The 23,933-nt window shown below is 38.5% G+C and overlaps 1 protein-coding gene across 1 annotated transcript; it reads right to left on the bottom strand.

Annotated features, from left to right (window-relative positions):
* Window positions 1-6,286: 6,286 nt before the first annotated feature.
* EEF1E1 (eukaryotic translation elongation factor 1 epsilon 1) lies at window positions 6,287-23,571 on the bottom strand. The gene is made up of 4 exons (XM_069008143.1): window positions 23,420-23,571; window positions 21,204-21,404; window positions 13,882-13,977; window positions 6,287-6,926 (listed from the first exon to the last, which is right to left on the bottom strand). The coding sequence occupies exons 1-4, from the start codon at window positions 23,516-23,518 to the stop codon at window positions 6,786-6,788; spliced, it is 537 nt and encodes a 178-aa protein (XP_068864244.1). The 5' UTR covers window positions 23,519-23,571; the 3' UTR covers window positions 6,287-6,785.
* Window positions 23,572-23,933: the final 362 nt, after the last annotated feature.

The following is a 23,933-nucleotide window of genomic DNA, read 5'->3' as shown; positions in this document are numbered from 1 at the left end:
CAATCATCACTACTAATCTGGGCTAGAATTGTTCAAATGTTAATTTTACCCTTTCCAGCTTAGCTGCCATCCTTTCATAGCCTCTCAGACAAGTTATTTCCCCCTCTAAGCCCCATGCTCCAGCTTTTTATTTGCTAAGGAGGAAATCCTGTAGTTAAGGGGCTTTGTAACTACTACATTTCTAGGAAAGTTTTTATATCATGACTCATGTCAGGTTTGGAATTATGGGACTGCAACAAGGGTAAATCCTGTGACAGATAGATGCATTGGTTTCTAGGACTACTGTCCTGAAACCATTCCTCCTTTGTTTGAATAATTTCGGGGGTTTTGGGGGTTTTTCTTTGTTTTTTTTTAAAGAAGATGCTTGATTTGTTGTATTTATGCCTGGTTTTGTTTTTTGTTCCCCTGCTTACTCTCATTGCCCAGTCAAGCTTATTTTCAAAACATATTTTAAGGAAATTAAGGAGGACTTAAAGAGGTGATGGCTATGAAAAGACAATACTTGTGGAGCCCCTAACCTGTCAGTTTATAGAAAGTAGTCATCAAGTCACAAAAATATGGAAATAGCTATGGCTTGGAGCATGAAAATCAACATATGTAGTCATCATGTATTTTTTTGGAAGATAGGCTAAACAACCTCTGTCATTCTTGCCGTGCAATGGAACCCGCTTTCTCTTTTAGGGATCACCCTGCCACTTCCCATTAGCATTAGCAGCACTCTGAATTGCAGAATCTTCAGATGAATGTGCCGAGTCCTGTCATTTCCCCCACAGGCTGTCTGGCGATGATAATCCACTAAAGGATTATTTCATCCAAGTGGCGGTGTCCGAGTCAAATGCCGGCAACAGGCAGGGAAACCCAAACCTGTTGAGGCAGACATCTGCCCAGACGGGAGGAATCGGAGCGACGGCCCTTAAGAGGGCAAGGCGGGGGACATACTTTGTGCCAGCAGAATAAGTCCATGGGCTGCACCCGTGATGGCAGAGCAAGACCACGATCGTGATGGCTGGAAGTTTGCGGGCTGCGATGCCGATGCTGGCCAAAGCAGGCCCGGGGCTGTGCTCTTTGGAGCGGTGCCTTGTCACATTAGTCGGGCGGCCACTGTGTTTGATGCTCAACCTGGACGGACAGGCCTGCCAGGCAGAAACTGCTCAGGCAGATGATGCTGGGGAGGACAAAAATTATCCACCGCAAGACTGAGAAGACAGATGACACCCAGCAGGAACAGCAAGCCAGATCTGCAGAATCCACAATGCAGCTGGCTAGCCCGGGGCTACCTGCCTCTTTGAAGAGGAACAGACATCACCTACGAGCTGTCAAATTAGATCACCAGCCTGAAAATGCTGAAAGAGATTTAGTTCTTCCAACAGAGAAGGGAAAGTTTAATGGATGAAAATCTTCCTAAAGGGGCCAAGGTAGTGTGGGAGGAGAAAGGAGAATCCTTCAGACGCAGCAACAATGAATATGAATCACCTCCCGCCTGCCTGCAGAGTGAGAGATGGCATGTGCGGTGTTCTGTGGCAGCCGCGCTGGCTGTAGTCACTACCAGCGTGGAAAATAAAGGCCACGCCTGCAGGAACGTGCACAGAGCAGCAACAAGTAATGCTTGCTACAAAATCGATCCCCCTTTCCAAATCTGTGATATCTTTATAGCGCCCTGGAGCCGGGCTCTGAAGTATGATACATCTCACATTGAAGACATGCAGCCGTGGGATACAAAGGCACAGTCTGAATCCGAAAGCTCGGCGCAGCAAGAGGGGCATGACAGCATTTCCCCTCTCATTTCTTTTGCAATAAAATTCAAGCACAAAGGAAATATGCGCAACACAAGTCAATTTTGATAAATAAATAGAAAAAAATTAAGATTACCAAGTGAGTAAGCATGTGCTCAGGTGTGTGGTGAATATGCAACCTGGCGTTTCCATGAGGGACAGCAGCAGCATGATCCAATTATAGATGCAAAGAAGAAATACTGCTCTTAGGGGGAAAATATTAAATGTAGCAATCCATTAAGCAGCTGCATCATTGCAATTACACTTTGAAGTTAAAGACTGTGAAACACACCAAAGATTAAAAGAGGTGATAAGATTAAAAACCAAAAGGGGAAAAAATCAAATAGGCCTACTGATCCCTCTTTCTAGCAAAAAAAAAAAAAAAAAAAAATCAAATCAAGAAAGGTAGAAAAAATGGACATACTAGGTTCTGTATATACATACAGTTGCAAAATCAATTTATGGCCACACCAAGCAAATCTACTTGAAAAATCTTTTCCCAACTTCAACATTCACGTAGCAGACAAACCATAAATCACCTGTAGAGATGCAGAGGATTGTAGTAGATCAAAAAGAATATGAACCAGACTTCTGAATAGAAGAGCTTACACTGGATTTCTTAATAATGACTTTATAGTTCTCTCTATTCCTTTATTTTCATCTATCTCAGCTAATCACATTTTAAGTACTTTGTCATCTTCCAAATCAACAGCTGACTTTTGATCATCTATTGTTTTTTTAACCAAGCAGAAAATAAAGATACCCAAGTTCTACTGCTCTTTTATCTGTAATGTTACTTGGGTGTATTTCACAGACAAAACCACTTCTAAGTCACATTTTCATGTAAAATAGTTAATATAAATGAATGTCATATTTGAATTGCAAAGTACATCTACATTAAATCTTACTGAAGAGTCTCAGCTCCCTGTGAATAACTCAGGATCCACACCCACACTGAAGGGTGCAGAGTAATCTTCCATCAGCAATAACTGAAATTTATGTGTGTATATGTGTGTGAGAGAGACACAAAGTGACGTTGTAGAATTATTTTATCAAGATACTCCAAAGCTGTAACACCTACTGGGAAGTCTAAGGTGCACCTCACAAAAAATAAGCTCCCCATTTCTAGGCCTGTGTGCTTCCAAATATTCAGACAGTAGCAGAAAATTCCTGAGAGAAGGTCTACTTCAGTTTACAAATATTTTGAAGAGGGTTGGGTAGGCTATAGAGAAGGAATAAAAGATGAAAAAGATTAAAAATATGTGAAAATATCACCTCTTACAGGCAAACAGCTGTTTGCTTGGAGACTTCACTGGCAGAAGTTACACTTTCTACACAAAGATCTCTGGAAATTCAATAGGTGCATACCTATTGATGGCAAATACTTACTGTGAGTGGGACAAAGGAAGGTAACAAAACTTGCTGGGTTGGACTGTATTGAGTGAGAATCAGAAGTGATAACTTCTAACTCATTTTCTGTGTGAAATACTGAGATGCCAACCTGGAAGGTAAATCACTGATAACACAGAAAGCATGTTACACCTTTAAGATATCATAAATAATTTCTTTAGTTTTGCTGCTGAAAAGCCTCCACTTTGGTTCCATCCAAATGGCCAGATTTAAGATTTTCTTTTCAGGTCTAAACTGGAACTATTTTTTTTTTTTTTTTTTGTTGAGTGTAATCTTTCCAAATTTCTCATTCCTAGTTGCTCTCTTCTAATCCCATATTAAACTTGGATTTTTCTATAAATCACTGTTGCCCAGTTGCAAGTCTCAGAGCAAGAAACAGCCCTACAGACTTCAGATGTCAAACTGAATTCTCACTTAAAAATGAAGTTACACATACAGAGACAACTAAAAGTCATCAGCACATTTCTAACATATCTTGTTGCAATACTTGAACACCTGTTTCAACCTGGTTGGTCTACAAGCAGTCATCTTGGCATCAAGGGGAAAAAGTCAAAGTGCTAAGTGTAGGATTTCACTGAACACTTGCAATTATCGTATTTATTTCACTGTTGAATTCTTCTGTTGCTGAAAGGTTGTCATGCAGCACTATCTCACCATATGGCAACACACTCAAGTCCCAGGGGCACATACTTAAAAGACCATAACATGTCAGGCCCCTTGAATAAATTAGAACAATTATGCAAAATAATAATACTGCAATGATGAGATACATTAACAAATGAAAGTGTCGCTGTTCACGAAATGCTGTGAAAATAAATTCCACACATCACTGTGGTCATCATCATCATCACAATGCAAAGCAACAACAGTAAAACAACATCACAGTGCCCTTCAGCAACAGAAGTTTTAAGAAAGGAGAAAGGGGATGCAAGGGAGAAAAGTCTCTTTTACTAATGTTCAGCGAAAATAGAATAAAATATTGCATAAAGAGGAAGCTTTAACAGCAGCTGAACATTTACCCATGCAAACCCTTTACAGACCATCAATGTTAATTTGAGAGCTCCCACTACATACCTCATCTTTTAAAATTATGAAGCATAGTTGTAAAAAATGTATCTCATGCAGTCTCAGACTGACTCAGAGTTGTGTGATTTTTCAGAAGTTTTCTTACAGATTTGTTTGTCCTTGATCAAAAGACATTAGATAGAAAGGGAGAGAGGCAAGAAAAATCAATACCATCTGGTTTTCCCAGTCATCTCTCTAAAGGCAAAGTCTCAATTCATCCTTCTTTGCTTTTAACCCTCTATCCTCTTAAGTTTCTCCAAGCAGGGGAAAGAAAATTGCAATATGCTCAAGTTACTATATGATAATGACCAAATGCCTTTTAGATAGTAGAGAGTTAAATATTACTAATCCACTTCTAAGTATTTCATCTTTCTACTAGGTGAACTTTTTTTTTAAAACATTTCAGCAGCAAGTAACGCTTTTGTTCTACACCGGAGAAAATAAAACTGGCACAAGAGGCTGGGGGATACTGCAGCAGTAGCATGTGGCCAACTTGTGAAATCCCAATACTTGCAAACAGCAGCTGTTTGGGATTAAAAAAAAAAAAAAAAGACACTTTGTAGCATCATCTCTACAACAACCTGTCTGAAAAGATCACAGTTATTGTTTCCAGCAACATTTAGGTGTGGTTCAATTACAGCATTCTCAGCTGTAATGTAAGCTATTTTCATGGATGAAGGCTTGCACATACATTTTAAAGAACTTAAAGCATTCTTACTTACAAAAGCATAGATAAAAACAGTAAATCTGTAAGATGAACAAGAAACTTCCCTAAACCCTGACCAAATGCACTGATGATTCACACCCTTTCTGAAACAAAATGGTTGATTATAGCAGAATTTAGTAGAAGTGCAGGTACTTTTCTAAGTCTTACCCTCACTTGCTCCCACACGTGAAAGAAAAAGCAAACTCACTTAAATACATACTGTAAGATAAAAAATATTTGAATAAAGGGGATATTAAGAGTACAAATACTGACAGTAAACACCTGAAGCTCTCAGGCAGTTGGATATGGAAAGCTTTGAGTGTGAAGTTTCTAATGTACCTTTGTACTAAAGCCCACTCCACAACTCTTGAACAGACCTCAAGATTTCAGAGAGATCATTTTAAGTACATAAAGTGAGTTTCTAAATAGCAAGGGACAAGAGTAGCTAGAAGTGGATAATGAAGCACTCAGGAAACAGGGAGAAGTTTCTGAAATTTTTTCCTTATAAGCAATTTTGTGTGCCTGTAAACCCTCAGTGAAAGAATTAAAAATAGAATTATGTGTATCTAGAGAAAACATCTATTAGAGCCTGGAGTTGTCCAGGTTATGCTTATCCTTGCAATTTTCTTCTGTCCATTTATGTGTCAGGATATATTTTAACTACCTCATTATCTACTTACTTTTTCTTCTAAGGACTTTTAACATTCAAAATGTTCAAACATCTACCCAAGATATCTTTTTTATATTTACTAGGTGAGAGGCTCCTAAGTAGCACATAAAACAAAAGAATGTATGAGTGAAGTTTTCTGTTAAGCATTGCTGTATAAACCAACATAGAAGTTCATTTATCAATTAAAATATCAAAGGATTTTTGTATTTCTTTCATGTCTTAAAAGAAATGTTATCTGAATTGTGCAGAAGGTAATTAACCAATTCAAGTTAGCACTTTTATATTTGCTACAAATAAAAATCAGAGGACTACATTCTACAGTAAAATGACCCATCCAAATGTATGACTCAACAACAGTGTGGTTGGTTTTAAAGTCCATTTTAAACGTTGCTAGTGAACTTGACAGAGCAGTAGATTATCTTAAGAGTTGAAGGTTTTGGTTGGTTTTGTTGGTGGGCTAGGAAAAGTGCATTTGCACTTGTGTAAAAAAATGAAGCGAGGCACATGCAAAATCTTTAAGAACATGAACTTTGCTACCCAGTTTGAAAGAAAATGCTTCTAGATTCAAAACAGTACACCACAATATGAAGCAGGAAATAAATTAACCTTTTAAAATCTTCTTTACTGAAGAAAAACTAGAAAGTTTCACAGCCAAATTAAGACTACAGTTTTAAAATAATTTATTCAGTCACATAAATACTTTGTAACATTTGCATGTTCCCTTTTTCACATCCTTGGCACACAATATAGCTCTTAACTTGTACAAAACTAGTGTAAACATCCATGGAAAACAAAATGAAAGCTGGTCAACATACATAAAAATTCAATAAATAGCAAAAGGAGTGAATAATTGATGGCAAGGATAATGTAATTTCACTTGAATGTTTAATTAAAGGAACTTTAAATTTTTAAAAAAATAGTGAACTAAAACTGCATTTCCATCTTTCTACCATTTTAGCATTTAATCAGATACACAATAAGAGTTCTTTAGTTCAAATTCTTGAATGAACAACAGCAACTCAATACAGCTGTATTATTTGAGGCATTGACAGTTTTGGTTCACATACAGAAGGTCACAAAACAGTATTTGCATGTTAGTAGCTTTGGACAGTACAACTTCTAAACTCCCACACCTCATTCCAACATGACATTAAGATTTGCCTTAATGAGCATTAGTGTATAATCTGTTCTTGATAAAGACGACATCGGACAGATGCTGTCGGACACCTGGGTAATGCTGAATGTGGTTGAACCAACGAGACACATTAAGGTATTTCTCCTTTTCTTGCACTGTGAGGTCCACCTGCATGGGGAATAAATACAAGGCACCAGTAACACCAGGCACTGCACCATTAGAGTCATAACATGTGGTAAGGTGAAATAAAAGTGGATAGTTTTACAAATCGTTTAAACTCAGGTATGTTGTTACAGTCCAGCAACTGTAACATCCTAACTTCACATAGTAAAACTCAAGCCCATAATAGGTATATGGACTTTTAATTTACTCAAACGAACAGACCTGGAGGTGGAATATACATTTGCATTATAGAGAGGGTGGAAAAGCTTGCAAGAATTAAATGCATCTCTCTATGTGGGCTCAGCATACAGTACTGGGGGGTGCAGGGAAGAGTTCTACACCATGCACAACCCTTTCATGTTCATTTAGCAGACAGTCTTGTCTCACAGGCAAAGTGACTACTTCATGTTTCAAGGTGTATTGTAAGTAGAGGAGTAAGCTTTTTCCAGGCAATTTCAGACTGGATAGGATAATTGGAAGTTGTTTTGTATGATAATTGAATGAAATGGAATAGTTACTAAGAATCAGTGTAACTTAACTGTTCAGATCTGCTAGCTCACATTATTAAGATAGCAATGTCATGATTCAAATTACAACAGTAAAATAAACTGGAAACCTGTCCATACTTCATAAAAATATTTATAGTGCTGTCACACAAAACAGCTTCAAGATCAATCAGGAAGAAGTCTCTATCTTTTCAACATCTCCTTGTCACAGGAATTGTGGCTAAGATTAATGCAGAGCTTCAAGCCTATCTTTAATCAGAGAACTGGCTTAGGCAGAGCTAACTACAGTTACAGATCCAAATTCTACCTTTAAAAGTCTTTCAAATTTAGATCAGCAACATCCTCAAACCTTTACTACAAAATCTGTTATTACTTTGGAGTCTTTCAAGCCAGCTGTAGAACTAGTCCCACCTTGTATCACTTGTATTACTATTCTTGACTAGCAATTTTATGTCTTCTTATTTCTCTGTAATCAATTTGGCCTATCAGTTTAGACCATGATCTCTTTTCTCACATTAGCATACTACAGCTGAATTACAAATGGGGTAGACCTCAAAACAGACTATGAAACCTGTATCAGGAACCAAATGTGATCCTCATATCAAACTACTCTATCCTATCTCACCAATACTGAAATCAATCAGTGCAGGATTCACCTCACCTCATTTTTAGTTAGCCAAGTTAACCACCAAGCTTTACTTAAATCTTTACAATGCCTGCAGTCAATGAAGAAGGACACATCTGTAGAGGACAGTTTTAACAGACAAATCACTATCTAGACATGCCAATACACGTTTAGATTTCTAAAGCTAATCAAGGTTAATCTCCTCCAGAGCTAAACAGATGGCAAATTCCTTATGCTTTGTTCTACAAACACTAGATTTTATGGATGCTGCAGGTTCCCTGAAAATTTCATCTTGGGAACAAGATAGCTGGAAATAAATCTGTTTCAACAAACTTTGGATCACATGAAGAGTTACACATACTCATTTACACATATTCAGGTTTGTGAGTAAAAAGCTGCTCTTTAAACCCAAGTCTTATATTTCACCTTGTGACACACCACCCTTTTGAATTCAAGAGCTGCCTATTAGATTTGCTGCTTCTCCTTGCTGTTCTCTCACACAGCCCAGCATTTGGCTTAGAACTGGGAAGCTTTAAACATGTAGCAGCAAAAAAGAATGTAAGGATATATACTAGAAGATGAACCAGTGGAAGAATACTGAGAAAGAAGAATTTCAAGGAGTTGTAGAAAGGAATTCTAAACCAATGGAACACAGCATTGAAGCTCAATTAATGGGAAGTTAAGAGCATAGTAACTGTGGCAGCAGCCAAAAAGTAGGGATCTTGCAGCTGCTCCTAAACCCAAGTGGCTGCCCTTCCTAGGGAACATACCTGCCAGAATACAAGCACAGCACTACAGATGTATTTCTGTAACAACTTCTGCCATTTCATACTGTTATGAACCCCAGTTCAGGCAGCATGAGAAAATCTGCTTTTCTTGCTGCTGGCATGGAAATGTAAACAATGTTCCTAGAGTTGTACAGTCTGATAGAAATGCACAGAAAAACCATAAAAACCAGCCATATATTTTTGCTGATCTAGAAATATAAGAGAGTTATTGGCAATTAACCAAGTGAATAGCACTAACCAGAACAGCACTAACAAAGGGGAAAAAAAATCTACAATTTACAAATGAAAAGTGGAAGCTATTGTAATATAACACTTTCACAAATTGCCTGAGTTTCTGCAAGTGCAGTATATTCAGGACCAAAAAGATGCAGTACCATTTAGGGAGAGATGCCTTTGATCACCTGCAGTGTGTTATAATTAATGGTAGTTGGATGCTGATGCTTGATATGAAGCTGTAGAACCATTTACAAAGTAACAGTTTGTGAAAAGAACAATGTGTGTACTCCAAGGCAATCTAAAACTACTGGAAGCGAAGAAAGGTATTTAAGTAAGAGCAAATACTAAAATACCAAAACTTTAAGTTCCTTGAGTTTACAATTTTTACTTTTTCAAAGTCTTTAATGGGTAAGCACCTGGTTATGGAAAGGCTGAGCGAAACTTTAGATTCTGCAGCAGATGCAGTATTTCCTTCCCATAATCTTTTACTGACAATTCTCAATCTTCACATTTCTCCAATGTAAATCAAAAATAAAAGTCTGGAAAACTAGTCCTCTTTCATTCTGTTAGCGTAGTGAAAAAACATCTGAAGGGCAAAACAGACAGCTATGCTAATAATAAAACCCCTTTTTGTACTCTAGGCACAACAAGCAAGATATTTTTACTTATTTACATAATGTACTCTATCAGTGAAATATATTAAAAAGCACTTTGTGGCATGCTCTACTTTTTACTCGGAACATAACTCTTAGGTTAATTGTTTAGAGATCACTTCCATGGCATTTTTTACAACATTTTGTTAGATGGGTATTTTCTGTTCTTCCTCATTAAATTAGATAATTCCCCCAAGTTAAGAAAGGCTGCTGTTCTGCTGTTAAAATAATTATTTGCTATTAAAGCAATTATTTTAATAGCAAAGAAGCAGACACTTAATTTGACAGGCTTTTTTTTTTTTTTTTCCATGAAAAAAAAAGTCTTTTTCTTCCACCATAAAGCTCACTGAGGGAACCAAGGTAGTTATCACACAATGCAACTCCAAGAGTTTCTGAAAGGGCTAAAAATACACAAGCTTTAATTATATTTTCTTTCTGTAGCATTGGAGATGCAGGCATAAAGTCCCATTCCCACACCCTGCATGTCATGGAAAATCTAAAAATACCTGCCTACATATGAAGCTCTTCAGCATCAAGAAAAGGATAGGAGACTATCTGACTTTTAAAATTTAGCCTTTAGATATGGGAGAAAAAGCCCAACAGCTGGATGGTGTATTTCATGACATACATGTACTTTCACATAGTTTTGTCTGAGTTTCTGCTGTTAAAGGAATAAGCTTAAAATTACAACTTTTCTGTAAGTTAAAACTGGTTTTCTTGGATTTTAGTTCAAGAACTATTTTTAGCATCATTGCTTAGAAAAGCCTGTTACCTCAGTACTAAAATAAGCAACATATCAGTGAATATAAACAAAAATTCATTGCCATCTGTTTATTACAGGAAATGTTCCTCATGGAAAAAGTAACTCCAAAATAAACTACTATTGTAGTCTCAGTTCAATATTAGTAGTTCTGACTCAAGGATAACAGCTTAGTTTGTTTTGTATTTGATCATACTCAGTTTGACCCCAGAATTTTGACTGAGGCATCTTCTATTTGCAGATATAAACTTCACCCATAAGTAATTTTCCAAACCTTATTAAAGAAATTTTCAAGTCAGACATATAGACTTGAGACCACTTCCTTGGTTCTGACATTTTTGAAGTATAAAAGCAGACCAATCTTCATATTGATTATTTCTCTAGAAACAGAACTGGACTTGTGCTGGTCAAAAATATTTAAGAATGAAGACATCTGGAAACTTTAAAAAAAATAATTTAAAATAAAAAACAGATATGAAAACAAGTTCATTACCACAGGGGGAATTTAATGCTTACTGATTGCCAAGCTAACCTCAAGCAATGCTTCTAAATTCATGCTTTCTCTGCAGTCTATGCTTTAACCAAGTAGAACTTCATTGTTCATATTTATCCACATATGTATTTCTGGAATTGAAGTGTCTATAGGACAACAACATTAATATTACATACACAGAGACACCACGTATATATGACAATGTAGATCATATTGATTGAAAAGGCAGTATCAACCATTACACTTTTTGGGTGTTTGTGACCTATATTATGATGCAGTTCCTGCCTTATTACTATGCATGTGTATTTCTAATTAAAAGACTCAAAATAGATTCTGTCTGCAAAAAGCCTGAAATGTTACCTGTGAATCTGATTCTCACTGATTGAAAGAATAATTCTTTTCCTACAACATGGATTTTTAAACACATTGCACTATTGTGTTTATTAAGAGAACTAGAAGGGACAGGGAGAACGAAAGGCAGGCACACAACTGCAGAGTTAAGAGTTGCTGCTGTTCAGTAGACAAACTGATTAGTCAGTTCAAATGGATGAGCCTGAACAGTGAAGAATCAGACTCCAGAACCCCTCCTGGATAATGGGAAGGGCAACATGAAGATGGGAAGAAGGAATGAATACAAAGATGGATGATCTATACTCAGAAACACCAAGGTACCACAGGTGGAGAACTAATTGGTTGGTCTTAAAAACTCTTCCAATGAAATGTGCATCAGAAGTTTCACTTCTTGGCTTCAAAGTTTCACTACTTGGCTATTCAGGATGATCATGGTACGTCAGTAATATTTACAGTATCCTATCACTAATGTCTGTGTTAGCATGTAGTTTTTAGTCTATACCCTTAAAGGTATTATCAGTAATGTTTTTGGATCAATTTTCTAGACAACTTGATGGACAGCAAGATCTGTGGGTTTGCCCTATGCCCCATGTCTCCCATTTCTACCTCCTTTCTTAAAGCATTATAAGAAACATGCATTGTTATTTTGCACAAGGCTTAGCTGAAGCAATGGTGGATAAGACAAACTGCTTCTCCGAACCACATCACATGAAGAGATACAGCAGCTTTCCCTGCCTTCCCCATAAAGCTTAGGGCAGAGCACCAGCTCTGGACATACTCTCTTCCGATCACAAGAAAAATAAAAATAATTAAAAAAAAATTATTAAAAAAATCCCTAGAAAACCACGAGATTCTACAGTTCAAGATCCTGCCTCTGTCTGTTAATTCTGAAACCTTCAAAATACATGTAATTCCTGGTTAGTAGCTTCTAGATTTTCATATTTATTTAGAATAGTCACTCCATTGCTTGCCCTTTATACCCTTCCGATTCAGAAAATTACCTTCCATGAAATCAAACATTTCAGAAACAGATGCTGTACTATAAACTTGTCCCAAGTAGTGTCTGGATGGTTGCAGGCACCCAGGAGCACCAAGTCATTTGTTTTTACCATCTGTTCTATTTCCCAAAGCAATAACTTTATCTTTTCTTCTTGATTAGGTGGTCTACTCTAGAGCAAACTCAAGATTTAAAATATGCTTGGATTTTCCCCTGCCTAAGTTTTTTTTTTGAAAGTCTAATTTAAACTTGTACTCTCTTACAGAATATTCAATCATATTTTCAGAAAGTAGTTATAGGTTTTTTTAAATGTCTGCATATTATATGTGAAAGGTAACCCATTCTGACACTGTAGTCAACACATCTATCCTACTACTTAAGATATTTTACAAGGCAAATATGATTTAACAGAATTAATTCTATGTGACTTACTCTAGCCTGTTTTCAAAAACCTTCTGAAATGAAGCTTCCCTTCCCTCTCCTCTCTTTGACACTCATTTGAACTTTTGCTCCTGGACAGTCAAGATAGATACGTAAGTTCTCTTTCATTTCTGGTAGTATTTCACTACTTGGTTCCCCCTCCTCTCTGCTTTCATTTTGAAATGTAGTATTCTTCCACACTTCTCCCAGAGCTCTGCTTTTCATTGTATTAAAGCAACCATTCATGAAGTTGACTGAATTCAATTCTCAGACACATGCATTTGTCAGAGGCATCTTCTTCTAATTATCCTCCCCCCCCCAGTTTTCTAATGCAAAACTGACTGATTTCATCCTCTCCCAAGAATTCAGTAGACCTTTTTGTGTAAGTCCTTTGGTTTCTTCCCACTCCAGAGAATGACAATGGCTCATTTACAAACACATTGCAGCCACCAAAATGCAAAGAGCTTCTACTGTTTTATCTTTAAATTAACACTTGGGGTTCAGAACTGAAGGTGCACCAATTTTTACGCACTTCATAGTAGCCTGAGCTAACTACAAAACATCTCAACATCTTCCCTACTCAGAACAAACTTATTTTTGAGGTGTTTTATTTTCCCTTTTCCTCCTGAGCACCAGCTCCCCATGTTATTTTCATATTATCTTTCTTATCACTCACATCTTGAAACACAAATGACAATTCATTATGGCTCAAACTTTTTTACATGTAGTCATCCTTCAGGAGCTTAATTTACATGCATTTCTATTTCTCTAATACTAATGAAGTTAGTACTTTCAATTCTGACACATCCTTCCAGGTTCATTTATCTATTTCCCCATGTAGTTCTGTGAGTAGTCAGGTTTCAGACTCAAACAGGCAAGAATCCTCAATCCTAGAAACACAGGGACAGGTATCATCCTTGCTACATTTTACAGAGGAAATTGAAGCATTTGGACACTACAGGTCTTCTGACAGATCCATAGCTACTTATTAAAGAGTAAAATGAAAAACTTAAAAGCAAGTTTTGTTTTCCTCTGTTCTGTCCCCTGTCATTGATAAGTTCAGTAGGTCAACTTCTACAACAATAAAATGCCATTTAGATAAATAACAATTACGATACTTGTACATATAAAAATGATGCAAGTAATGCTTACCATGATATGATGCAATCCATAGTACATCAAAATGTCTGCTAAGGTAAAAACGCTTCCTGCAAGGTAGACTTTATCTTCAAGGTGCATGTTAAGATCCTAAAAAGGAAAAAGTCATTATACTGCTGTAGTACTGACCTTGTGAAACAATATATAAAGGCAGTTGTTAAAAATAATAGAAACTTCCCATGGAGACCCTGCATATAAAATAAACACCAGTTTTAAATTATCCCAACTCAGCAAACAAGACAAGAAAAGAAGAAGTAATTCTAGAAAGTAAGTGACAAGATAATAAAATAAAATATCATTCTTTGACAGTGAGAATTAGGTAAAATTTAAAAGCTGGTCTCTGAAAGTAGTGCTTTATATCTAGTGAATTTTTTGTAAATGGAAATGCAATTTATTTTAGGCTGACTCCACAGAAATACTTTCAAGTCTGTCTTTTCTTCACTTCAAATTACTGAAATTCCAAAATTAAAGAGTTGTGTATTTATCAGGCGTGCAAATTCAGGTATTTAACATTTGATTAGTCGAAAATGCAGCCCCTATGATAAAAGGACAGCATACAGTTCTTCCAGCAGCAGCTATGCCTGTCCTCCAGGACTCTGTGCAGCTGGTCAGCAAGGTTCTGGAGCTCCAAATGTGTAAGAACCAAGGAAGCACACAGGCATAGTGGGGTGGGAGACAAGGTGTTTCAAGCTTAATGCTTGAAACCCATCAGCTGCTATCGCTTGACACCTGATTTTATTAATGCTGAAATCACTGCTAGCAATTCCTTATGACTGATATTGTCAATTCAGCTGCTGTCCAAGCCTCTAAGAGAGCATTTCAGCACTTTAAGATAATCTCTCAACTGCTCCAGATCAGAGGCTATGAGGGTGGATCGTAGGAGGCTTCTATTTAGGTTCAGTAAATATTTCAAATGTGTATTAACAGAAAGACCCCTTTTCATGGCTTTTTGTATGCAACCATTCTCTGCCAGAAAACAAGAGGCTGACAGGCTCAGTGCTGCTCAAGTTTATCAGTTCTGAGGACACAGGCATCATACATTAGCTCTACCTCTTTACCTGTCCTTCCTTTTCTCCAAATCTTACCTATTTGTCATCCAATTTATGCACCTTTCTGCCCCCTACTTTCCTCTAAAGAAATGTAACAACAAATGAAATTACCTACTTTAACCCCGACTCCAGCACAAGCCAATAATATTTACAATATTCTTTTCAGACATGTACAAAAACAGTTTCCCAGCTTTTCCTTGGTTTTGGAAACTCTCCTTATCGGAAGAGAAAAAAAGGAGCACACATCTGCTTAAGCCACTCCCTCCCCCTGCCCTAGAAACAGAGGTAAGCAGCTTAAACGTAACTAACATTTCTAAAAATTTTAGTTTTTCAGTCTCAGTTACAGAATATTCCATTTTCAGACAACCTCTAACTGAAAAAAAAAAAGTGTCAGGCAAGGACAAGGGGGTTAATAATTAGTGAACAACTGAAAAATTATATTTGGCCTAAATCATTTGGCACTTTTTTGTGGTTACATAATTTTACTGATACAGAGATATCCTATAGTACATACATTGAAAATAAACCAAGACCAAACCACAAAACTAAAATGTTGAGATTTTAAGACATCTAACCTTGCATTTGCTTTTGACAAGTTCGACTCCATTAAGCCACCTTACTATTCTTCGATAACCTCTTCATGACAGGACTCCTGTACTTCTGTAATATTTAAACCTCCACATGTCTGTTTTGATTTCTTTTCTTAGAGTAAATCAGGGAAAAATATTAACTCCTGCATAGTTAAAATTCTGTAAGGTCAACTGCCCCTGGCTATGTACCTTCTTTTCTTTAGACTGGTTTACTGCTTTGTTCATGTTAGTTAGCGCTCAAATTACTTCAAACATGTAACTACAGTTCTATGGAATTTCCTACACGCAACACAAAGGCAAATACAATGTTAAGAAGAAAAAACTTGCAGGAAGAAAAAAACTCCAAACCTAGAGATTTGGTTACTAGGAAAAAAGTCCCATAAACTTGCCTGTTTTGAAACAAATTCTCTGACCAGCATTTTTCATTTCAATTAACCAGAAATTCCACACGCATTATAATAAAAACTAACACCACTGAAATTATATCTTCTCCCCCTCCTCCCCCACTCAGCTTAGGCTATGGAATCAGGATTTTGTAAAATAAAAAGCTCATTATCTCTGAAGGTACCATCACCACAGTTATTTCCCTGCTCAAAATTTTGAATTTCTGCATCAAAGAAATTACAGCATGCTAATTCAGAGTTTTATATTGCACGTGTACACTCAAAATAGTCATCAATAAAAAAATCCTAAAACTTTAAAGGCAAGGTAAGTCATTACAGCGTGAACAAGTCTTTATTCTGGCTCATCAAATTTTATGAAGTCACTTAACGGAGCAAATTAAATTTGACAAAAATGGTTTAGTCTTGTATAAATTAGCATTAGCTTACAATTCTGGTTTTGAACATGTACTTTTCTCCCCTAAAATACACGCAGATATTCTAATTTCATTCTGCAAGTCATGCTAATTCAGAAACACCAAAGTATTTTCTTTTCCATGTGCATTAGGCACATTTAGTTAATCTTGCCTCATGGGTTATGCTTCCCATGGATGATTATATAACTGGCTAATAGCCAAATGTGCCAAAATTCCTGAAAGTCAAGTTCGCTTAAGTGACCACAGTATTAATCCTGTCCTGGAGAGATTAATGGAGATATGAACACAAAACTGTATAGAATTTCTATTACATGCAGGAAATTCAGGTCTGCTGGCTGGCATTTGAATCATTTGCCTTTCATGTACTGAACACCACTACTTAAATGAATTACATATATACAAACCCAGAATTAAAAGACTAAGATAGTCCTGGAAGTTGCTTGAAACTATATAAACTTACTGTTGCAATCCCTCTGGAAACTCTTTCTCAAATTTCAGACAGGGTACTTAAGGCATAGCTGCATTACAATGCATTAACATACACTGAACAACTGCAGCAATTCAAACACCATTTTTGGGTATGAGCAACAGAAAGAAGAACTGTTCCATTATTTATGGACTGACTGATGGATTTCCATTTGCTCGTTCTCTGGGTAAAAAAATCCAATTTACAGCCCATATCTAGCAACAGCTCAACACATCCCATTCACAGCACACTTCTGACCAGCCCTCAGTATTGCTTACTGCCTGTTAAATACCCAGTCCAATGGCCTGTAATCCATTTAACCTGCTCAAGCCGCTGAATCCCTGCCAGCCACCACAAGTTGTGACAGTGGCTCAGAAAAGGAACAGTTGCTTCTTACGACAACTCAGGACCTAATCACACTCTGATTTTGTTCTGGATATTTTGCCCACAACACCCTGCTGGTGCGTGTGCTTCCCTTACACACACAAGCATGTCCTGCCCTTTCAGTCAGCAAGATTCTCGAGGTCATTTATGCCCTAAATGCCTTTATATCTCTTGCACCATGCAAATACAAAAAGCTGAGCACTTCCAAATGCTTCAGGAAAGCCCCTGACAATGCAGAACCCAAGAAAGGGTTTCTGCAGCCATATCCAAGAAAAGCAGAATTACACTTTTGGTACATAGACATATTTTTAATTCTCATGTAAGACTCTTCTCTCTAACTGGCAAACTATGAGCTAAACCTCGTCTGAAAGAATATTATATACAACATACTGAGTTTCCTGTAAAAGACAGAAGAAAAATAATCAACAAATGTTGCTGCAATAATCAAAATTCAATCTTTAAACGTGTAAGTATGCAAAAATATCCTGGTGCTAACAGAAGAGGTAAAGATGTGAACACTGAAAATTGAAATTTGAAAAATGTTTGCTGGACAGGCTTGCCAAAACAGGGAAGCATCCCATTCAGAACTCCCAAAAAACAGTGTACAGAACTATGGATTAATGGCATGAACAGAGCATGGATTTACCTACTTTTGTATCTGTGTAAACAGTAATTTTTCAAGCAAGCACATTAAATAGAAATTACAGCTCTCTTATTCAGATTTCTAAATGGATTTCATGATTAGAGCCAGGCAGCATAGGAAACTGGGATAAAGTTAACTGAAATAATGGAATATTGTTTTGTAAGAGACACTGATAGTACACAAAGATTCTTAGTTATAATTATCCTTCAGAGTCCAGAGGTTTCTACATTTATGTGGATGCTTTTTTGTGAATTTAACAAGCTACCAGTTATTTGCAGAAGTTTCTGAAGATGGGGTGTGAGGTGGAAAGAACCCTCAGGTTTAAAATACCTAAAATTGATAAAGCAGAGACATTAAAAATCTCCTGAACAGAATTCACTAATATCTAAATAGACATATGATGGCACAAAGGTTCTCAGTTCCCTCCCTGATGAGCAGAAAAAACACTAGTTATCCTGCATGACAACTCAGAAATTTTCTGATTTTTTTTTCCTATGCAGCTTAATTTACCACTAACTGAAAATCAAAGAAACAAAAGACTATACTCTTTTATCCTGTGGAAAAGAAAGTTAATATAATGCACTGGATATTATGCTATCACTGCTACTGACATTCATTTTTCCTACATATCTGCTGAGGAACAGATATGGAGCCAAAGTACTGGGAGCAAAACTACTGCTCCCATTAATTTTGCCCAGTACAGAAGCACAAATCAAAATTAGACAAAACTCAACAAACCCTTTTATTGGCCCATTCTGAACAGTGTGGCATTTGCTCTGAAAGAATATAAAAACCCTTGTTGAGATGGTCTGTTCCACCATTATTTTCCTGCCAAGTAACAGCTTTAGGCAACATGTTAGTAAGAACAATTTAACAACCTATTTTCATAAAGCAAACAGAAAATCCTTCCTGTTCAAATTCACAAACATGAAACCAGTTATTTATTGACATTTTGTAGAACCACATCAGTTAAGGGTTAAATCGAGGCAGCCTAAAGTTTATAGCAGAAGTGACTGAACTGTTTTTGGCACAGCTTATTATAAATTGTGGCTCTAGGCTGCAAGCGTCCCAAGACTGCCATTGTGTATTCCAGACACATTGTAAAACTACAGCCTCAGACTTCCCTCCCTATTTTAGTTTTTTTTTTTTTTCACCCATACTCTCTTTTGGCACAGTACACTTTAATGGTAGGCTGCCTCTTTTCTGATTAATCATGGTGGCAAGAGAACAAATTACAAAAAAAAGCCCTTAATTGCTATGCTATGCAATTATTAGTGCTGAAACAATTCCACAGCAGCCTTGCGTTAAAATAAATTCTGGTTATTCAACACTTGCTAAAAAAAAATTCCCCAGCAAAACTTTTAAATGGTAATGTTAGACTGCACTTAAAGGCAGAGATTCTCTCTCAACTAACATTGTTTCTCAGTAAAGAAATTTTACTTTGCTTGGAAACACTGGATTTATCTACATATTTGCATTTCAGCATATTGTTTTTTCGACACAGCCAGTGCCACTAAGGCCAAAGCTGAAAAGAGATCCCAGCTTCAGCAGGAAACTGCCATATCTCTGCATCTGGTTTTAATGCTGCAATGCAGTTCTGCAAATACTCACACCTATGTGCTGACAATGCAGGTATCATCACTAAAACCATCCCAAGCAGATGAATTTTGTGATAATAAGACAGAAAACTTGCTTTTGGTTTTTATATGATTTTGGTTTTTATATGACAGAAAGGCAAGAAAGATAAATGGAAGTTAGTTATTTGTTCTCATACGGTCTTCTCACAGTTTGGGAGAACAAAAAGCATCACAAGTTTCAAGTTTGTTTAAAGAATGACTGAAACTGTGTGACATTTGTCATAAAAGTTTAGACAACAGGGACCTCCAAAGGCCACCTCATCATACCACAGCTAAACCTGAAGTTAAACCCTGTTTAATCAGTGCCTCCTTCAATCAAGTTCTAAAAATCCTAAAGTGTAGACACTTTTCATGCAGTATCTGTAGAGTAACCACGACTGTGAAGCTTTTGCTAGCATTTGCACACAGAAAGTAAGAGCAGAGATGTTACAAAAAGAGAAGCAATGTAAACTAACTCATGATTAACCAGTGGAAGATATTCCCCAGACACAATGAAACCAAGATAACTCAGATTATTTGGGGTTCAAGTGAGAGAAATGGTTCTTCAGGATTTTCACTGGGTTGGTAAGGCAGGCGTGATCATCCTCAAGATTAAGGGGCTGTCAGCTTGGAGAGTAACAAAGTTTCACTTTGTATCATTTTAAGATGCAAGATTTTCCTTGATTTCAAGTAACAGCATGCTAATGCTGCTTCAGTTTATCTTTGGTTTCTGCACACCTTGGAAGAGCCAGAAGTATTATGTTCTGCCAGCTTTAAGTAGAGTCACCCTTGCAGCTCAAAAAGTTATTTCTAAACTCAGTCTCACTGGCAGCACTGAGCAATGTAACTCTCCATCTAAAACATTCTTTCAAAATCAGAAAAAAATAAACATGTAAAAAATTGATTGAATTTCACTGCTCTTTTATACATGCTTTATAAACAGTGTTTAACAGTGTAAAGCAAATTTTCTCTTCAAGTTGTTTGCACAAGACTGCAAAAATACTAATTACCAGTTGCAAGGAGTAAGAAGGAAAATAGAGTAAGCTTTGCTATCTGCTCCTTGTCATCTGGCGGCTCAAACAATGGGGTGACCTTCAAGATTCTCTTTCCTGCTTCCAACTGTTTAAGAGGAAGTAAGCTTCAGCCCACAAGAAAAGTTTAATAATAGCAGACCAAGCACTCCACACAAAGTAGCTCAATGTGAAGGACAGTTTTGTAGAGGTTGCTTTATGATTTCACTTTTCACACACAATTTTGTCCAGTACCTCCTTTTAGCATCAATACCAATTACCACAGCATCAACCATGGCCTGTATCCCATAATTGCCAAATCTGTAAGAATAGCTCTTAAAATGATCAGAAAAGTGTTATCCTGGAATGCAACACCAACTTGCTTATAACCAAGGGTTTATGAAGACAGTAAGAAACTGGCACCTCACACAGGCAGCTGAACAGTCTCTAACTGTGGAACACCCTTCATAATTTACAGCCTTACAGCCACTGAGCACTGCAAAAGCTCTGCTTCACAGATTTTACAGTTATTGCTGTTTTCCCGTTTCAGGTTGTTGAGGTATTTTTGACAATAAAAGTGAAAAGCAGCAAGAGGAATAAAAGCCAGTACTTAGTGATACTGTCAAGCCTTCAGCATTTGCTCAGTTTTATTAACTGGATGTTCATACACGTGTTAGCACCGTAATCTTCAAGGTCTAGTCACTCTAAAATTCAGTAGCAAGGTAATTAAGCACTTCTTACCTTCAGAACTGTTCTAGTATCTTCCTTACTGGAGCCTCCATTTACTCGAGTCACTCTGTATTCCAGCCACTGCTGCACCACAGCTTTCTCCTCGGCAGTGCTTCCCAGCAGCTGCTCTTTCCTAGCCTGCCTGACCAGGTGGGCAGCAATGGTCATCAGCCCCGTCAGCCCAGGGCCACTGTTGGTTTGGAGAACAGGAACCTAAAAGTGGAAACAAAAGTGTAAGACTAAACAAATAATTAAAGAAAGCAGTCTCTACATGAATGGCTACTGTTTTTTAACATTCCCTCAAAAGGACCTTTGAAGCAATGTATCAGAATTTAGAAGCAGTTATGGCAAAGGAAGTGCCATCAAAACCAAGTCTGTATTCACTTTTTGCTCTTTGGGGTGTTTTCTTTTCAGTTCTTACAGAAGAACATGAACAAACCAAGACACCTTTAGCTCCAATTAAGCAAATTCTGCCAATATTAGTCAGAAATAGCATTGCTTGTTCTAACACTGTCAGAAATCTTATTAACTGACTTCTAACTGGTTTTCAAATTCAGGACTCTGACTTAAGACCGTGAAGTCAGTAGCATCCAACTTGTCTCTGAGCAAGCAGGCTGCAGTAACCACACCTCTTGAAAAGCTTTTTCCTACCTACTGCTCCATTCCCAAATGCCCTGACAGCAGTCAGGAGCTCACTGGTACCAGGAGGACAACACAACATATCTCCAGCTTTAACCATGTCTTTGTGAGTGACAGCAGCAGAGGTTCAACTGTGGGAAAGGAAACTGAACCACCACCTCAAGAAATTGAGTGAACTGAAACTCACTGCAACAGGCTGAGGCCCATTCTGTCATTTATGACATAAAATGAAGGAAGCTGATTACATGCAACACTCTTTCTTTTGAAGTATCTGACCACACAGAAGAGTCTATGTTCACACTTATTTAATATAAGGTGCAACCTGAAAGCATAATACTATTTTCATAGTTACATCAAGAGTCTTTGACTACTATTAAGCTTTTCCCACTGAGCATGCTGCCAGAAAAAACTGCAGACAGATCTTGTTACTCAAATTTTTCAGCCTTATGCTTTATAGTGAGAGTGCTAAAATACCAGTTGGGCTGTAATAATTAAGTAATTAAGGCAGCTTTCACAACTGAAGAATACATATAGATATTCAGGACTCTAATCATAAAGTCAGTTAAAAAACCCCAAAACATAAGGCAACTGAAGACCTTCATTTCTCAACCAACCTTCTTCAGGAGGTAGGATCACACAAATGGCTCACAAATTTGTGACACTCCCAGCTCCATATTACATTTTTCATGCCTCAACTGCCTCTTAAACCATGGAACCTAGTGCTTCCATACAAATTTTGCAACATTAAGACATCGTCAAGGTTGGAAAAGACCTTTAAGATCATCCAGTCCAACCATCCACCCAGCACTGCCACTGCAACCCCTAAATCACCTCACCCAGCACCACACCCAGACATCTCTTAAACGTCTCCAGAAACGGTGACTCCACCACCTCCCTGGGAAACCTATTCCAATGCCCGACCACCACAAGAGAGAAAAACATTTTCTTATATCTAATCTGAATCTGCCCCCTCTCAGCTTAAGGCCATTTCCCCCGGGCCTCTCACTGCAGGCACAGCAGATGCACCGGCCCCCACCCCACTACAACCTCCTGTCAGGTAGGAGTACTTTAAAAGAATAATATTTAAATCAACACGCCCTCACTACAAACATGTTCCTATTATTAAAACAGCATCTTTTTTTTTTTTTTTCCCATGTAATTTAATCAAGATAGCACAGACCTAACTCGCACAGGCACAGGAAAAGGAGTGGTGAAAGAACAAGTCAAGCCGAGTATGTCAAGCCGAAATCCCTTCCACGACACATGATGATCCTTCCCACAAGCAGAGGAATGGGCTTTCCAGAACCTACAGGCTGGCAGGCAGCGAGGCCCTACAACACCCACAACATATGTGGGTTGGTGAAGGAAGGGCTGGAGGGAGCGCAGGTGAGACGCTGCTCAAGGAGATGCCAGCTGGTACCTGGGGGGCCGCAGCCACCGTCATATGGGTGTGTGGGGGAAATTGCCAAGGAGGCGGGAAGGGAAGCTGGGAGGGAAGCAACCATCGGGGAAAGGAGACCAGAGGACGCCCGCCCTCCCCCGCGTGCCGCCACCGCCACCCGCTCCAGGCCCCTCCTCTCTCCCTTCACCTTCCGCTCCCCCTGGACGCCGTACTTGTTCCCGCCCGGCAGCCCCAGCAGCCGCTCCAGCAGCTCCAGCTCCTCCGCGCCGCGCACCGCTGCCGCCATCTTGCACGGCGGGACACGCGAGGCACGGAGGGAGGGCCGCAACAACCGCGCGCCCCATTGGCGGACGGAGCTAAGGCACCGCCGGAGGAAGAGCCACTGCCATTGGCCCGAAGGGGCCGCTCAGCCAATCAGAAGCCAAGGGGGATTCTGCGTTCGGCCCTGCGGGGGGAGGCAAGACCAGCGGGGTCACGGACGGCGCGTGCGCAGTTGCGCGGCACGTCCCCGGCCGCACGGTGGGCCGAGAGCGCGCGCGCCAAGCCGCGCCTCCGGGGCGTGGCCTCGCGGAGGGGGCGGGGCGGCCGCGAGGGGCGGCGGGGGCGGGGCCGGGGCGGCGCTGGGGCTGCGCGGCCGAGTCCCCGCCCGTGGGTGGGGGGGGGGGGTTCACGGAATCAGTTTGGTTGGAAAAGACCTTTGA

This window comes from Aphelocoma coerulescens, chromosome 2 (genome assembly GCF_041296385.1).
Source record: "Aphelocoma coerulescens isolate FSJ_1873_10779 chromosome 2, UR_Acoe_1.0, whole genome shotgun sequence".
NCBI classification, from domain to species: domain Eukaryota; kingdom Metazoa; phylum Chordata; class Aves; order Passeriformes; family Corvidae; genus Aphelocoma; species Aphelocoma coerulescens.
Note: the sequence above shows the minus strand (reverse complement) of the source record. Positions and strands in the feature narration are given on the sequence as shown.

What these genes read in the sequence shown, in the direction of transcription:
- EEF1E1 (XM_069008143.1), bottom strand. Translation starts at nt 23,518, where the DNA reads ATGGCGGCAGCGGTGCGCGGCGCGGAGGAGCTGGAGCTGCTGGAGCGG. An exon ending in GCGTCCAGGGGGAGCGGAAG is followed by an intron (nt 21,405 to 23,419) that starts GTGAAGGGAGAG and finishes TTCCACTTTTAG; the next exon opens with GTTCCTGTTCTCCAAACCAA. An exon ending in ATACTAGAACAGTTCTGAAG is followed by an intron (nt 13,978 to 21,203) that starts GTAAGAAGTGCT and finishes TTTCCTTTTTAG; the next exon opens with GATCTTAACATGCACCTTGA.